This window comes from Coloeus monedula (genome assembly GCF_965178545.1).
Source record: "Coloeus monedula genome assembly, chromosome: 9".
Classification (NCBI taxonomy): domain Eukaryota; kingdom Metazoa; phylum Chordata; class Aves; order Passeriformes; family Corvidae; genus Coloeus; species Coloeus monedula.
In genome coordinates, this window is record NC_138789.1 from 6,324,814 (window position 1) to 6,341,953 (window position 17,140).

Consider the following 17,140-nt stretch of genomic DNA (forward strand, 5'->3'; position numbering starts at 1 on the left):
GCCTTTCCCGCCGCTGCCCCGTCCTGAGGGGAGCGCGGCCGCCGCCATGTCCCAGACAGACCCCGAGCTGCTCCTGCGGGAGCTCGGCGGCTGGGATTGGGAGCTGTGCCGCCGGGAGCTGCCCGCTGTCCTGCCCCGGCTCCTTATATCCTTCCCAGCAGGGCTCTTGGGGGGCTGCGGGAAGGCACAGGAGTGGTGAGGGGGTGTGTGGGGGTTGTGTGCATCCTTCAGTGCTCCACGGTTCAATCAAATCTGTGTGAGGGAAAGTGATGGGACCTTTGTGAGGGGCCGACACAGGATAGAAATGCCGGGTACAGGGAATTTTGCTGGAGATGAGTACAGCCCTTCCCTGAAATAAAAGAGTCATAGAATCTAGAAAATCGTGTGTGGTTCATTTAGCACTGTAGATAATTCCCCAACACAACCTTCGTCTACCCTTCCCCTCAGCCCCCCAAAAACCCCAACCCCCTAAAAAACCCAAACCCACACATCACCAAAAAAACAAAAAACAACCAAAAAAACAAACCAAAACCAACCCTCAAGATTTACTCTCTAATAGGTTGCAGAAATGCTTTTCTCGTCCTGTGGGTACTCTGGCCTATCAGGCTGCCTTGGTTATGGAGCATCCCTGCCAATTTCATACATATATGAGACAGAGTGAGAGAAGCCACTGTGGCTTCTGCAGGTCCTTTAAAGATAACCTTTATAGCAGAACAAGTTTGATTTTCTTTAACGTTTTTACTCAATGTATCAAGAGTCTGAAGACTGGACTGAGCATATTCGTAAGTAATGGCTAAGAAGTGCCTCTTCCTGTGGAGCCCTGTATTGCAACTGCATTATAATCACTGGAGTGCTTAAAGTACTTCTGATACAACTAGGGATTTTCAGAGTCTTCAGCAATCCTGCTGGACCTTGCAAATTCCACGAACTGCATGTTGAATAAGCTTTTTAAAAGTCCCTATCGAAGCTCTGCGTGTAAGGCTGTTTTTTCCTTTCTGCTACTTCTGATCTTTAACCACATGAAAGAAGGGTGCTTTTTATCTTGTGTTTTATTGTCTTTTGGGCTGTTATCTTCCAGGTGACAAAGCTGATAGTTAAAAGAAAATGAGGCTCATATGTAACTGTTTAGAAGTGTTGCTAAAACTCACTGTTACATTGCATATTATGTTACATTATAAAATGTGCAACTATTTGCAGTTTGAAATATGACAAATACTAGATCTTTAGGCTGGCAGTTGTGCTCAGCCTTTAACTAAGTTTAGTCAGGCGTGCTGCTATTTTTAATGGGTTTGTGCATGTTGGAGCTGTTACAGTTACTTGATTTTTCAGATAATGCATGTGTGTTGTCATGCATTTCAGATAAGGCAAATGCTCTGTTGCCTCTCTCAAAATCAAGTACCTGATCTGTTTTTGCTTTCTGCCGTTCTTTGTTTCCAAGGTTGCTGTATATTTCTGATAATCACACATTGTAAATGTTTTTCTTTGCAGGTGTTTTGAGGATCCTGACTGAAATGTTTTTGCCACATATCAGCCTTGAAGATTTGGAAGGAACTTTCTTCTCTAAAGTATTACCTAAGGTAGGACAGCTCCAGTTAACTGTGGAATTGTCAGACAGTCCAGTGCTAGAACCTGCTTGAATGCAGTGATTCTTTTTTTGAAGTTGCACAATGTAATTATTCTGTGAGATACAAAAATTGAAACTGAAATTTTACCCTTTAAGAGTTTTCACAGTGTTGTGTTGAATTGTTTCTGTGATTGTTCTCATCCTTTACAGTAGGGAGAGAATCAAATATACAATTCTGCTTTCTATATTCAGCAATAGACTTGGGTTTTATTTATTTTTGAGAAGATTGGGCTTTTTGTAAAATGACCAAGGTGGAGAATTTTTATGAGAGGTAGCTTTTCAGGACAAGTAAACTGAAGAACTCAACATTCCTATACCATGAATAAATGTTGTGAAATTTGTGAATTAATATAGTGAATAAAGTTTTAGACTGTACTGACCTCACACATGTTTTCTTCTCTGATTAAATGATGGAGACTTTTGTGCTATAGTTGTATTCAAATCAGTACTTGTGTTTTAAGTGAAGTAAAGCGGTGCCAAGTTACTGATTTAAGTTTTGGGCCTCAGCTTGTCCATTTTAAGAAGCCAGTAAAAAGGGCCACTGGATTTCTCTTACTTTATCTCAAGTAACAAATTTTGGAGATTACAAGAAAATTATCTCCCAATAGGCATATCCTGAAAAAGAATCACTGTACCACATGTTTATCCTGCATGTGCCCAGAAGCACCTCACTGTCTTTGCAGTCTCAACAATAACACTCATCAGATATCCAAAAAACCTCAATTAAAGTAGAAATAGATGTTGTTTGTACGTCATGGACTTATTTTTTTAATGTATTCAAAATGTCAATAATCATTCTCAACAAATAAATAATTTTTCTGAGACAAAATGAAAATATTTTTTTAAATGATACAGTTTTAACTAAGTAAAAAATCTTTGGTAGAATGAGGTATATATTTTTCAAGCAAATTAGCTAAGAATTTTGTTTTACTAACAGATTTCAGAAGAAATAGCAGCTATAATATCTTCTGTCTATAATATATATATGTAGAAGATTTTTGCTTCTTGTTATATCGTGCTTTGTGACTGAAATGCTGGAACATGTTTTCTCCTGTAAGTTCTGTCTGTGCCTCCATGCCATGGTGTTACTATTTGCATGGGTACCTTTGTAAATAAAATGTTTCAGTTTTGTTGTGTTCTGACAGACTCTACAGTTCTTTGATAACTTGATGTGTGAATTATCCAGCGAGGCCAAAGGATTGACCAGCCAGAGCACAGAGTTACGCAGTACTGTACGGAATCTGTTACAGGCAAGTCCCATCACATAAGCTGTCAAAATAATGTTTACATCACTCTTTGCTTTTATCTTAACTATTAAAGTGTTTTTAGAATGTTTTTGCCAGCTACTGGTGTTTAAAATGTAATTTAATCTTCCTTTGTAGTTCAGTTAACATTTTGTGAATAATTTAATTACATCTAGCATGTGATGCTAATAATAATTTAAAAAATCATCTCAAATTCTGCTTAAGTTCCTATTGCAGATGGAATGTGAATCCCCATATTTGAAGAGTGAATCTGGCGCCTGTTTATACAGTCACTTCATTCTAAGTTTTAAAATTTTTGTAAGTGGAGAACAATAGTCAAAGAAGTAAGAAGTTTTCACAGAGGATATGGTATCGGAGAAAAGCTCTGGACCTTTATTATCTTTAACAAGTTACTTATTTATGCAAATAGCAGTGAACTTTAAATGCCATAAAAATCTCGGTGCATTTCAGCTAAGAAAAGATGCTTTTGGAGGTATTGCAGGAGTGAGCAGCATAGCCTGATGTTGTTCATCCTTGCTCTCAGACCATGGTGCAGCTGCTGGAGACTCTGACGGGCTGTGTGCGCTACGTGTGCTCGCTGCAGGAGTGCGTGTCCCTGCAGAGCATCCGCTCCCTCCCTTCCTCCGTCCTCTATGTGATAAAGAGCACCTTCACACACTGCAAGGTAAGGTTCTGCTGGAAGCACAAAAATCCTTACGCTCCTTGGCTTTTAGGAAACACTTTATAAGAAGATCCTATTTTGAAATTATATTGTTGTCGAATTATTATTCTTTAAATTTTAGTTGTTAAATCGTTTGCAGAATGCACTTAGTGCACAAGTACAAAGATGATTTTTCAGTTGTCTGCCCCGCAAATCTGACCTGCTGGTGAGAGGCTCAGACTGGGCTATTTCCATATTTTGCATCAGTGTTAACTGAACATTGTGCTCATGAGCAGAGTGCTCTGAGAGATCTGTGCAGCCTTGATGGCTGCAGTATTTTCAGAGCTACAAATGGCTACAAACATGGTGTGACCTACCTTATTTTTCTGAAGTTCCAGAGCATATTGAAAGTTGAGATTAGCAGATTTAGGTTGGTTACCGTGAGTAGCGTGTATCAGTTTCAGATATGGACTGATCTGGATTTTCAGATGCAACAGTAATCCCCTCTAAGCATTGAAAATAAAATAAGATTATTGTAAGAACACACTAACTTTTGGATGTCTTTCATTTTCACTTTTGTCTTTCTTATGGGAATATTTACATCAGTTTTCCAAGTCAGGACTCAAACTCAGGTGCCATACCTTTATCTAGCAATTCTAATATGAAAGTATTGGGAAGTATTTGGAATGCTACTTCCTTTATTGCTAACATTGTCCTGTTTGGTTCAGAAATATGATCTTAGGTTCATACATAGAGGTCTAATCCAGACCCCCCTAAAACTCACAAGAGCCAGTCAGACCTCATTAGTTGTCCACGAGCTGCAGGTGAATGCAGTTTATATTGAGTGGTCAGGGGCTGTGTTATTGAGTTAAATTGAGTTAAAGTAGGTATATCTGTGCCTTGTTTTTTTTCCAGAGAAATGTATGGTGAAGCTCTTGGTGTTTTCAGCATGTGAAAAATCAGGCTGTGAGTCCTGAACTCTTTTATAAACCTCTCCCTCCCCATTTCAGGACAGTGAATCAGTGTACTGTGGGCACCTGCATTTAATTTCTGACCTCCTACAAGCCATGTTTAAGGAAACTTACTCCCTTCAGAAACAGCTGATGGAACTGGTTGATCTGATTTCCATAGGGTCTGCTTCCACTGAAGATGACATCACATATATGGTGTCAGGTATATTTGGATTTAATACTTTCTTAGTCTTGCTCAGTATTTTTTTCTATGGAGAGTATGTTTGAAATTTTAAAACAAGTTTCTGAGTGTGCTCAGTTCCTGCTGTCCTGACCAGCCTTTCAGAAAGGAGCATTTTGAAGCTTGAAATATTTCCATTTTTCTCCTGAAGCTTCCGCTGTGGCATGGGGCATGTTGTGTAGGTTTGTAGGAAAGGGGCAACACCTAAATGCTGAGCCATTTTCCCAATTCATGTCAATGTGCTGCTATTCTCTTAGTATTCTCTTGGGATTGCTGTGAACTCATAAACTGATTTAACTCTGTTGCTGCTGTTATTATTTCCTTAGTAATCCACACTGTGCTAGAGATCTGCTCTGTAATTTCCAATATGGACCACGCTCTTCATGCCAATACATGGAAGTTCATAATCAAGTATGTCATGGAACTCTTTGGATTTTAGTGTGCTATCATTTTAAATAATGAACATCTCAATTGCTTTGTGTTCAGGGTTTCTAATAAAATTAAAATTAGAGAATTCAATGTAGCTATTTAGTAAGTAAATTTAGAAACAATTGAGAAATTTAGCTAGGAGGTAATATTAAAGCACTTCCAGTGAAAGTAGGTAGGAATTGGTATGAAAAGTAATAGAAACTTGACTTTTTGTATTGCAATGCAGAAGAAAATTTAAAACACCATTGTCTGAATAAATAGTATTAAGAGGTCTGACCTGCAATTTTGTAGACGTTTTTGGGTTGAGTTGCCTGTCTTGCACTTCCATCCTGCCTCTCCCCTGTGTTTCAGCCATGGCCATGGGGAGAGTTGTTCTCTCTGAGTTTCTGCTTTCAGTGTACATGGATATTGCACCAATCACTGCTGAATAAAAGCCTAAATAGAAGAATTAGTTGCTTGGATTTGTAGGAACTCATTGCACGATCACTTCTGACAATTAAATACCTGATTATATTCCTGTCTTTCAGGCAAAGCCTGAAGCATCACTCCCTGCTGCAGTGCCACCTGAAACACAGTGACATCCTTGGTGGCCTGTGCAAGGACACTCTTCTTTCTTTTGACTCCTGTTTGCAGCTGGCGGAGCAAATGAAGGTGTCAGAGATACAGGTGAATTAAAAAGCTTCCAAAGCTGCCAGTGAACTTGAGGAGGATAAATTCTTTGTGCTGTATTATCACTTGGAGTAATTTGGTTTGGGTTTTTTGGGGTTTTATTTCATGTGGTAGGCAAAACACCTGTGAAACCACATGAATGTGAGGCCCATAACTTTGTGTAGATTGAGAATGTTTTACTGAGACACTTAAGTTTTCACTTATGTAAGAATTATGTAAGAATTTTTTTTATTTCCTAAACTGACAATATCCCAAGGTCAATCAAATTCTTAATATTGCTCTAAAAATGTTGAAGCATACATACTGAATATTTTTAAAGTTTTTCCCCCTTAGCTGCAGTCTGTAGAGAATCAAATGTGAAATAGGTTTTGAACACTGTTAGCAATCTAACTTCCTGTTTTGATGTATTATTCTATATTAAGTTTTAGAACTGCTTCTTTTGGACAGGAGGGCACTGACGTCAGGCTGTTCCAGAAGACAGTCAAATTGTGCAGGTTCTTTGCTAACTCCCTTGTACACTACACCAAGGTATGTTTTAATACTTGAATTCTATGTTAGTATTAAATTTAAGCCTCTGGTCTGCAAATGGAATAATTTTGTACTGCATAATATCTTAACAATTTACAGCTATCCCATATGGGCAGTGTAACTAACATCCATACATCACCTGCTCGTAGTTCTTCCACCAGTAAATACTCACAAGCCTGTGCAGGGTTACTGCTTGGACTTCCCAGGAAAATAAACTAAATCAGGTTGTTTCATGCAGTGGCACTGAGTAGTTGGTAGGAGATGTCCAGTAATTAATATAATTAATCATGTATTTTATTTTAAAAGTATCACTCAAAATTGATGGCTTTTGCAGGAATTTCTTGCTTGCTTCTCTGACTCCTGTTCTCAGTTACATCAGCTCTTTCTTCAGATATACAGGTATGTGAAGTACAAATAATCTATTATTGATAGTGTCTTAATAACATTTCCGTATTGTATTCTTAAATTACAAATATTTTGAGATGTAAAAATGCAGTTCTCATTCCAGAGTTGTTGCTATCTTTTTTCATGTACAGAAAACTAAAATATTTTTTAATAAATTATGCGGTTTTGTGTTACATGGTTACCTAAACCCCCTTCCTGATCAGTACTGTGCATGTCCCGTAATGACAAACCTTTAACTTTGTTGCAACTATTTATGGCAACATTTATGAACAAATTATCTGTAGAATATGCAGGAAAAAAAATTCTAGGACTAAATGCAGTTCTCAGCAGTGCCTTTTGACAGATTGTTTCTACTTTAAGACAAAGTATGGAAAAATTTGTACTGGAGAAAGCGGGGATCAGAAAGAGAGTATCCTAAAATTTTTCATAGCTTTATTGTTGTGTTAATAATCTTGTGAAGTCTCATAGGACTTTGGTTCTTCTGGAAGCAAATGGTCTTATAATAAGTTATAAATGTCTGCAAGTGGTTCATCACTTTCCTTTCAAAAACTTTTGTTCTATTTGCTGCAGTGATGGGGAGGCATAAGGAAACACAGACTTTGTACTGGTAATTCTTTATATTATGAAATCAGAGGCTGATTTTGGCCTTTTTTTTTGGAATTCAAACCAGGTTCTGTGGTGAGATGTGCACCTGAGTTTACTGCATGTTCCACTGCAAGATTGGGTGGATGGATATTTTTTTATGAGTTTTTTCTTCTAAGTTTACTTACCTTGTAGGTCTTTCTCAAGTGGAAGGTTGAGGTAAACTTTTATTCACTCAGGGAAACTGAGCAGGATTTTTGAGTAGGAAGGTAGCGTTTTTACAGTTGACTTTATAAGCTGCAAGAGTAGAAGGTTTTCATTTCATGATCTCTTGCTTTTTTCTCATATTGCTTCTTTTTTTCTTTTATTGCCCAAGGTGTTTTTTGCTCTTCAGAGAAATTGTGATACCCTTTTAGGGTCATGTGTTAAATTAGTGCCGTCACATTTATGACTGTCAAATTGTTTATAAAGGCATTTTTCTTGGCTTTTCCTTCCGCTCAACTCTTTGTGATTTGGTGTGTTTCTTCTAATAGATGTTATGTATTTTACATACATTTTCTGTGAGCTTGTAAGGTTTTCTTTAAATGTTTAGTAAAATGTGGATTATGATGCTTATTTTAAAGACTGAATGCAGAGTTGTAACTCTTGGGCTATAACAGATATTTTCAAATGGGGAGCCTTTTCTGTCTTTTATTTCACAGGAATAAGGAAATAATGAATTTGCCTTTTTGTAGCTCTTTTGGAGAAAAGTAGTGTTGCTGAAAATGCTACTGAGAAAATTAAACTTCTTTTTTTTTTTTATTCCCCCTCAGCAAATTTCCTCACAGTCTTTATGCTCCAGAGATCTTGGAAGTTCATCAAGATGAAATATCCCGGGTTTTTCTTGTGGCTCTGGACCCTCTCATCAACCAGCTTCTTCCCTTTAGTCCTTTCATGGAGCAAGTGTTAAGTGAAAAGTTAGGTGGGTTGAAAGTACAGCTCTCAGTGCTGTCCGAGGGATCAGGATTGACATTTTGGCTTTTTGGACCATAAGCAATATTCTGTACTCGTTTGCTTGTCTTTGGTTCTTTTGTAAGTACTGTGATAGAACTGATTGCATGCTAGCTTGGATGGATTTTATAATGGATAGTTCATGTTGTTGCTGAATTCATCTTTTCCAAAGTACTCATAACAACTGCAATATTAATCTGGTTAACACCAATCCTATCAATTCTGCTCTTTTGCATAATTTCAATCCACATTTGCCACAAACTTTCAAAGTAAGATGAAATTTTTCTGCTGTTCTGTTGTTGGGGGAAGACAGCTATTTTTTTCTAAATTAAGTATTTTCTGTGAAAAGTAGAATGCCTTCAAACTGAAAAATTATCAGCTTTTTGTTTCAATAAGCCCTTCTCCCTGATTTCTGCCCTGACCAACATATCACAATTCTGAGATAGCTCATCAGTTTGCCTATATGCTTGCTTAAAAGCCAGTTTACACACACAGTAAATATATCCATCCAACTTACTTCACATTTGAAACCCAAACTTCTACAGGTCTCCCTCCTGAGCAGCAGCTGCCCCAGTGTCTCCTCCTGCTTACCATAATGGACAAGCTGTCCTCTCAGCCTGAAGAAGTGCAAACTCTCTGGAACACAGGAAAAAGGTACTAAAAAGGTTTTGGTTGTAGTTCTTCACCACAGCAGTTGTTCCATACAGGCAAACAAAGGGGCTCAGCTGCTTGAGTTTCCTTTGCAACTGAACAGTAAAATTGTCACTATGGATTTATATCCTTATGCCAAGACAAATAGGATCTGGTGTTCATTGCCTCAGGAGTGAAGGCTACAGAGCCAGAGATGTCTTTGTTTTTGCAGGAAAGGAATGGTATTTCGAGTACTTGCAGGGTAGGAAGAAGGATATGTGTGTAATTCATTGATACTTCACTAAGTTAAAATCTCACACTTTTATGCCTGAACCCTCTAATAATCTGGTGTAAAAGCACAGAAGTTATTGCCATCTTTTCTGGCCAAAGACAAAGATTTTTTAATACAGATGTTGCTTGCAGGATATGGGACTTACATATCTGTAACCAGGCTGTTCTCTTTTTTGTTTTTTTTTTCTTTCCCCCTTGCAGCCTGTCTTTGTTTTCAGCTCTCTTCTTCAGTTTCCAGCAATGTTGTGGGGAGCTTTCTCTCCCTGTCTGTTTGCCAGAGGTGGTCAGTACCGGACAGCCAGCAGTTCCCATCACCCTCTATCACTATGTCTGTGTCCACCTGTGCTCCTTCGTTGCTTCCACACTCCCATCATACTTCCCTCAGCTGGTAAGATTGGGTTTTGCTTATCAATCTCTTAAAAAGAATGGGTTCTTTCTAATGATGTAACTCTGGAGAGATGCTTGGGTAAGAAGTGGTTCTGTAGAAATCAGCTGTGACACAGTTACATGACTGGAGTTCAGTTATACAGCAAATGTCACTTGTGGGAAAGGGGAAAATAAAGCTTCCTACAAGTTCTTGAGGACCTAGTGGTTTTGGCAATTTTTGTGCTCTTTCGCAGGAGGGAAGGTCAAGTCGTTATAAAAGTTCAGTGCTTTCTTTTATGCAGTATTCAAATTGTGTTAATTTTCCCATTTCTCCTCAGGAGTGTGCCCTGCTGGATGCTGTGCTGGGTTCCAGTATGATCACGTCTCTGCTAGCAATGGACTCGTGGTGCTTCCTTGCCCGGTAAGATGCTCCTATTACAAGTCAAGCAGGTTTTCCACACATCCAGTTCATTTTGTTGTTGTACCTAATTCCTTGAGAGATATTTTTGTAAGACAGAATTGTTCAAAAATTGGATTATTTTCAGATACAGAGCATACTTTGAAAATTAGGAGTAGAAATGGCTTAGTCATTTTTACATTCTTGCAAGCAAGATGAACATAGCTTCTCTGTTATTTAGTAATTGGTTTTTGAAATGGTTGTCTCAAGTAGATTGTGTCTGCAAATCAAGTTTAAATATGTTAGAGGAAATGGCAATTTCTCAGACAAGATTTATAATATTTAGTCTGTAAAAGAATTGGAAGTACAGATTCACAAACTGCTCTCGCTCATGTTTCAGGTATGGAACAGCTGAGCTGTGTGCTCACCACGTTAATGTGATCGCCCACTTGGTAAGAACCACAGTGATGTTTGCAGTTTGGCATCAGTTTAAATCTGAGTGCTACCAGCAAAGATTCTGAATGATCAAAGACAGGAATTCTTTTTATAAATCCAAATGGAGATTGTTTCAGTTCTTCAGAGTGGATTAGTAATTAGCAGAAGCAGTACAGTGAAAATATAAAACAATATGCCCTGCTTATTTTATTTACAGTGTTACTGCTGTGACTGCACATAGCAATTCTGAGAACATCCTGTATAGAATTTATTTGCTAAGTGGTGCTTTTTCCCTTAGTGTAATGAGGTGCATTACTTTTTTACCCTAATGCAGGTAAAGGCTTGGCCCAGTGACTGCTCCCAGGTCTCTGCCCTGGGTGTGCTGCTGAAGCGAATGCTGTTCTTGATGGCTCCAGAGCATCAGGCAAGTACAGCACCAGCATCTGCTGTTGTCAGTAGAAGAGATTTGAATCAGTGACCTGTGTTAAAATATCCCCTTTCAGTTCTGGAGAAGTGACAAGACATTGAGTGCTCACTTGCTGCACTTGTTATTGTACTTGTTATTACTTAGTCAAAGTCATTAAGTCACTAAGTTATTACTTATTGTGGATCCTACTTTTTGCAGAAGTGCTCTTTAAAATAAGAAAAGCACATTGACCTTTCTAAGAGTGTTATTGGGCATCAGTGAAGTCCTTTTTTTGACAAAATATGAAAACAGCATAACTCCCCAGGTTTGCTGAAACTGTGTCCTGTCATTGCATCTGTGACTGGTGTTTGTGAGCATTCCCATGACATCAGGTATCAGGAGTAGTGTCCTGTCCTGTCAGTGCCTCTCTGTGTACTCTGGAGAGCCCTTTGTTCTACTCACTGGTGCCATTGCTTCAAGCAGCTGAAAGAATCAGTTGCCTAATCATTCTGATGTTCTATATGTGACAAGGGAGGTGGCAGTTTCTAAATGTTTTTTATATAAAAGGTTGGATTTTATTTAAAAAATGAAATATTTTACTCAACTTTTTTCACATAATGTATCTGAAGCAAACCAGCAGTGCATTTTGGTTTCTCATTTTTCAGACTATCAAATTGTTTTGTGGTCTGTTTAGTTTCTATTATCTTTTGTTTCCAGGTAGAATTTGCTCATAAGTTTCTTCCTGAAGAGGTGGAGAACTTGGCTGTGTGGCAGCACGTGTCTCTCAGAGCCCTGAATCCTGACCTTAGGATACAAGTGGCATCTCAGCTGTGCACGGCAGGGCTCGCACGGTGCTGGTGGTGGCTGAACGGCAGCCGTGCCTTGGGAGAGCTCCCACCTGTGGTAAGGAGATCTGCTTGTCTTTGGAAAAATGTTTGAACTCTACATTCTAGTTTGAAAACTACAAGGATTCTGTTGCTGTCACCTCAATTTTACTTTTCAGTCTGTTGCACAGCTTTTTTCTCCACCTGGCTGGCATATGCATGAGCAAGAACTCTCATGTTGTTTTCTTGTAGTATGCAGCACCTTAGGACCTCTGCTGTGACAGTGGAAGTCTTGTGATTCATTAGTTACTCTAGTTGTTCTTTGCTCTCTGAGTGAGCAGATGTATCTTTCTTCAGCATTTCTGATTTATACTATACCTTAGCATACAATTACTCTTCAGTTTTAAAGTCCTGACTGGTTTTATGCAGCATCATATCTGAAAGATGCTCACTGGTCTCCTTGGTGAGGGAATGTGAGAAATCAGAGGCTTCCACATGAAGTGTCTGCTGCCAGACTTCTCCAGCCAGTGCAGCAAATGACCTGCAGCGTGTGTGAAACTCACAGGAGTAATGGATGGTTTCCCTGCTCTGGAAGCTTTATTGGCTGGTGTCCTGCTGGATTAACTGTTCTGTACAGTTGACACAGCACTTTGGGCTTCTTGCCATCTTGTATCATTTTAGATGTTTCGTATGAGCCTGGGGTTTTGGGTTGGTTTATGTGTAGTTTGTTTTGGTTGGTCTTACACAGTTTTTTCTCCTAGAACACTGCCCTTTCTGTCCTGCTGGCTGCCTGCAGTTCTGCTGATGACACTCTGGAGGCAGAACTGAAGGCATCTGTCTTGGGAGTGCTCAGTCAGTTCTGGTCTTTTTTCCAGGCTAAGCAGGTAAGAGAATTTGCTGCTCCGCTGGTAAAAACATGTCTTGGAGAGGCGGGTGCTGTTTCCTCAAGTTGTTGTTACTCATTTGTTTTATTTGGATTGGACTGCTTCAGTAAAGTACAGTGTACAAGTGCTGCCCATCTGCTCTCATCTGGTTTATCTGTTGGGCAGGCATGAGCTCTGGGAAGCTTGAGTTTGAATTTCCTGAGTATTACATATTTGGTTCCTTGTTACTCCATCTGTTAGTGTCAGATTCAGACTTGCTCAAGGAGAAGCCTGCAATACATGATTTTGATTCACAGCAGTTACAAACTTAGTGTATTTTAATATTCATTAGAATGTGATCAAAACTCAGGGGGATTTGATTAGAACACAGCCCAGCACATGGGGGGGCACAGGGCTAATCACCCTCCTCCCAAGGGGGTCAGGCAATGTGTTTGTGACCACGTACCTGTTCATGGCTGCAGCTGCATAAGGGAAAGAAGAAAGGATTGTCAGGATTTTCATGCTCCAGATTAAAAAAGAAAGTTTGAGAGTGGGAGTGAAGAGCCAACAATGTGCCCCCTCAGAGGTCTTTTCCAATGTCAGCCATTCTGTTAGGACATTTGGCAACTGAAAGTGAAAAGAAATAGTTCAGATAGCCTTTAGATGCTCATTTTAGTGAGTGGTGGAAGGAGATGAGGGTTAAGAAATATTCTCCATAAAAATCAAAGAAAATGGTCTTATACAATGTGACTACCTAGAAATATTGATACGATTATTTTAATATTTTCTTCTGCTGCTTACAATGCAGTGCTTACGATACATGTGTGAAGTCAGGCTAAGAATTTTGGAACACTACTATAACTTGACATTTCCTAAGTTGTTATTTCATGAGCTAAAATGCAATGTTACTGATATCTTGTGTTCTCTTCAAGGTCTCAGATGAGCCATGTCTCCAGAAGACACTGTGTTTATTACTTCACCTTTTGGAATTTTTCATCCAAGCATTAGATGCTCAACTGATTACCCAGGTAAAAAAAAAAAAAAAAAAAATCATAAAATCCCCAACACTACCTTATGAATAATTCACTACATGAAAACCAAGTTCTTTGTGATTTGTTGAAACCTCAGATGAGTTATTTCATGGTCTGGCTTTCTCTTAACAAGAAAATAATCTTCCTTGATTACTTCCCTGGCCTTTAAACCAAGCACATGGCATTTTGGTTAACACTGCTTTTGAGAATCCCTTTCCTTTGTAAGATAATTGAGATATATAGATGTGCTATAGAGAGCATGGTCATTTCTTTCTAAAATGCACCCTGCAGCTTTATCCTGGCCAGTTTTATTGGAGGTGCAGCATACCTCCTTCAGGTTTCTAAACTCCCTGTGTTTGGATTTAGAGATGAGCCTGCACAGTTTTCACCTGCAGTCTGTCTGATGGAGCTTTGCTGGGGTTTTGTCTCCCACAGGTGTTTGCACTGCAGTCATTCTTGCTCCAGCTGCATCCTCCGGATCATGTCCGTCTAGCAATGGTGGATTTTCTGTCTTCCATGGGAAAGGTGTTTATACCACAAGAAGCACAGGTAAATGTAATTGCGGCCTTAGTGAAATTATTTTCTTTTGATAAAAAGATATGCCTATTATTTAAATATATTTAAATCTACAGTTAAAGGATCAAGTTCGTTACATACTTACAGGAGTGCCAGGATAATTGTCTTGGATTAATAGTCTGCAGCAGACTTATTTTTCATCAAGAGGTGCTGAGTGCATGCAAGATGCTTGGAGGTTCAAATGCCAGTCCTTTCTCACTGGTGAGAAGCAACAAGAAGTGAGAATGGAACACATCACCTCCCTCACAGTGGTTCTTTAACCAGACAGGGCAGTAGCACTCACGCATTTCCCAAACCTGTCCCTCAGTCTTACAGTGATTCTTTAATAATAAATCATGATGGTGAGATATGCACAACTAACTCTTGGGAACTGATGGATGTTTGTTCTTGTTGCAGAGGCAGGTTGTGCCCCAGCTGTCCTGTCTGTTTGCCTCTCTGCTGGCTGACCAGACCTGGCTGATTCACCAGCACGCACTGGAGGCGTTCACACATTTTGCAGAGGTGAGAAGAGCACAACTCTGGGTGCAGGTGATGCCTTTTCCTGGTTTTAAAATCAAGAGTCGAACACGGTTAGAAGGGAAAAAGAGATTTTACCTTGGTATTTATTTTAAGGAGCCTTAGGTGCACACGTCTAGGTCGAATGCACCTCCATGCACACCCACAAAAGATCTGGTCTAACAGTATAGGTCTTAGTAATTAGCATATCTATCAAAAATTCCCCAATGAGAGGCTCGAATGAGCCCCCCCTCCCCAAGGAACCTTCTCCTGGATGATTCTATCTTAGTTTACAAAATGTGTTCTGGAGAGGACCTTGGGGTCTGGGGCACACTGATCCCTAACTACAAAGCTTCTAAAATGTTTAGTCTCCTACCTGAACAAACAACTCCAAGAATGTAGGCAAAAAGCACAAAGAATACAGAAGTTATAAAAAGTTATAAAAGGGGTATAAAAGAAAAGGCAAAAAATCATCATGGTATCACAGGCACTTGACTCTGTTAACTTCTATTGTACAGAAATTCTCCTGTCTTAAATGTTTGCTGCTCCTCACTGCACAATCCGGATCTTAGTTACAGATGCTACTGCACATTAAAAGTACTGAGGGCTAGTGCAGTTGGAATTGATTTCAGGAGCTGGAAGTGAAGAAAGATTAGGCACTGGTTGCTTAGATTGGTTGCAAGAGGGCAGGGACTGTCACAGAAACATCTATTTTGTTCCCTTGTTAGCATGAATGTACTAAACAATCAATAACATTTTTGACAGGAAACAAGACATGAAGATGTTGTTCCTTGGTGCCTTAATTCTGAAGAAGCTAAGAACAAAGTTGTTAATTTTCTGGCTAAGGTACATATATTGTTTAACCATTTTACTGCTTTCTTAGTTGATGCTGTACATCTGCTATAAGCAATACACAGCATGGGTCTACACTTGCATTATCTGCATGACCATTAAATAACTTTAAAATAAACTGTCTGGTTGAACTTTTCTACTTTTTTTTAATCAGCAGAATTAACAACTGCCATTCCTATGCACACTGCTTCTCCAGTACTTCCAACTTTAAAAACAAAGCATTTATCCTCCTTAAACAAAAAATACTTATTAAATTACACTCTTATTTTTGAAAGAAGTTACATATTAAAAAGACAGGATTTGTTGATTCGGTTTGATTTCCTTCCCCATTTCTCTTGGATCAGTTTCTGAAATCTAAATTATCATGTGTGAAACATCTCATTACCTTTTGCAAAATAGCAGAAATCCTCTTAAGAGCAGGTGGCTGTTGCTGCAGGACAGACACTGGGAAAGAGAGGCAGGGCTCTCTGGCTGAGCAGCTTTTGGCAAGGAGGTCATTTACAGAACTGATAGCTGCCAGTGATGCTAACCCAAAGTTGTAGATAACTTCAATCTTCTGATCAGAAGTGTGTGAGACATAATATTCTTTGAGCGCACATTAAAATCTCTCCCTCCCTCCCTTTTGTTCTGGCATATAAATTGAGCCTATGAAGGTTGGTAATGCTGCCTGGGTTTAGTTACCTCTCTTGGGGCTTTCTCCCTAGACAAGGCAGGTGGAAGAGACGAGAGAAGCACGAACAGAACGCCTGAAGCAAGAAAGGATTACCTGGCATGCACAGGCTTTAAAAGTGGATGGAGAATTGGAGTCAACAGGAGAGGTATGTGTGCTTCTTTAAGCTATCTGGGTCCTCCTGTTAATTTCTGTCAGTTCTGGAGAGTCTCTGAAAAGGCTAAGATGGGTAAAAGGCTGCCCTCCATGGTCTGAGAAAAATGGTCACACGTGCACTCCCAGCCCTTAGTAAGATATCCTAATGGTCTGTAGTGCCTGCCAGGCAGCAAGAACTCTCACAAGGACAAGGGAGTCTTGCAGCTCTGTTTCACCTAAGGGTTTCTTACATTTGGATAAAGACTGATACCTTAAGTACAGTATTAAAATGATGTTCCATGTTTACTTAAATCTGCAGCCTGTGGCCAAAAAAGCCTGTCACCCCCCCTCTGAGGAGCAGTACAAGGCAGCAGTAGGCACGATGGAGGGGGCAGTGGAGGCTGTGAAGCTGCTGCTCCAGAAAGGGTCCCCCCCAGCCTGGCTTGCAGTGAAGCTGGAGGCTCTGCACACAGCCATAGCCACCCTCAGGGACAGCTTGTGGTAGGTGCTCTACAGGGCTTGGGGACAACAAACCAGCTCAGCTCCCTGGTGGAAGAGGTGCCTTTGTGCCAGGAGTGCTGCAGAAGAAAAATCTGTGACACGGGGCAGTGCTCTGCAGTACTGCTGGGTCTTGGTTCATGTGCCAGAATGGATTGAGGGGTGCAGCGCCGGCCTGTCCTCCATAGCCAGTGGCTGGAAAGACTGATGGATTTGAGTGGACACTACTGGACATCTGAGCTGTGGGTTTGTATATTGCCTGTTCTTCTACTGTGTGGAGATACAATGTCATGAAATGTGTATTCTGAATACTGAGAGGTTTGAATCTGTTGTAAAAGTAGCAGTTAC

General features: G+C 39.7%; 1 protein-coding gene across 1 annotated transcript; it reads left to right on the forward strand.

Annotated features, from left to right (window-relative positions):
• Nucleotides 1–14: 14 nt before the first annotated feature.
• FIRRM (FIGNL1 interacting regulator of recombination and mitosis) lies at nucleotides 15–17,073 on the forward strand. The gene is made up of 24 exons (XM_082287030.1): nucleotides 15–145; nucleotides 743–782; nucleotides 1,489–1,577; nucleotides 2,770–2,874; nucleotides 3,413–3,553; nucleotides 4,540–4,702; nucleotides 5,047–5,131; nucleotides 5,677–5,815; nucleotides 6,266–6,346; nucleotides 6,681–6,745; nucleotides 8,146–8,294; nucleotides 8,869–8,977; nucleotides 9,446–9,632; nucleotides 9,949–10,031; nucleotides 10,408–10,459; nucleotides 10,777–10,870; nucleotides 11,570–11,751; nucleotides 12,434–12,556; nucleotides 13,468–13,563; nucleotides 14,002–14,115; nucleotides 14,539–14,643; nucleotides 15,403–15,483; nucleotides 16,194–16,307; nucleotides 16,614–17,073. Exons 1-24 carry the CDS (start codon nucleotides 47–49, stop codon nucleotides 16,797–16,799), a joined length of 2,682 nt encoding a protein of 893 aa, XP_082143156.1. The 5' UTR covers nucleotides 15–46; the 3' UTR covers nucleotides 16,800–17,073.
• Nucleotides 17,074–17,140: the final 67 nt, after the last annotated feature.

Bases quoted from the DNA above. Each gene is read 5' to 3' on its own strand.
- FIRRM (XM_082287030.1), top strand. From the start codon at position 47: ATGTCCCAGACAGACCCCGAGCTGCTCCTGCGGGAGCTCGGCGGCTGG. The intron at 6,347-6,680 runs GTATGTTTTAAT...TGGCTTTTGCAG, and splicing joins CCCTTGTACACTACACCAAG to GAATTTCTTGCTTGCTTCTC. The intron at 10,871-11,569 runs GTACAGCACCAG...GTTTCCAGGTAG, and splicing joins GGCTCCAGAGCATCAGGCAA to AATTTGCTCATAAGTTTCTT.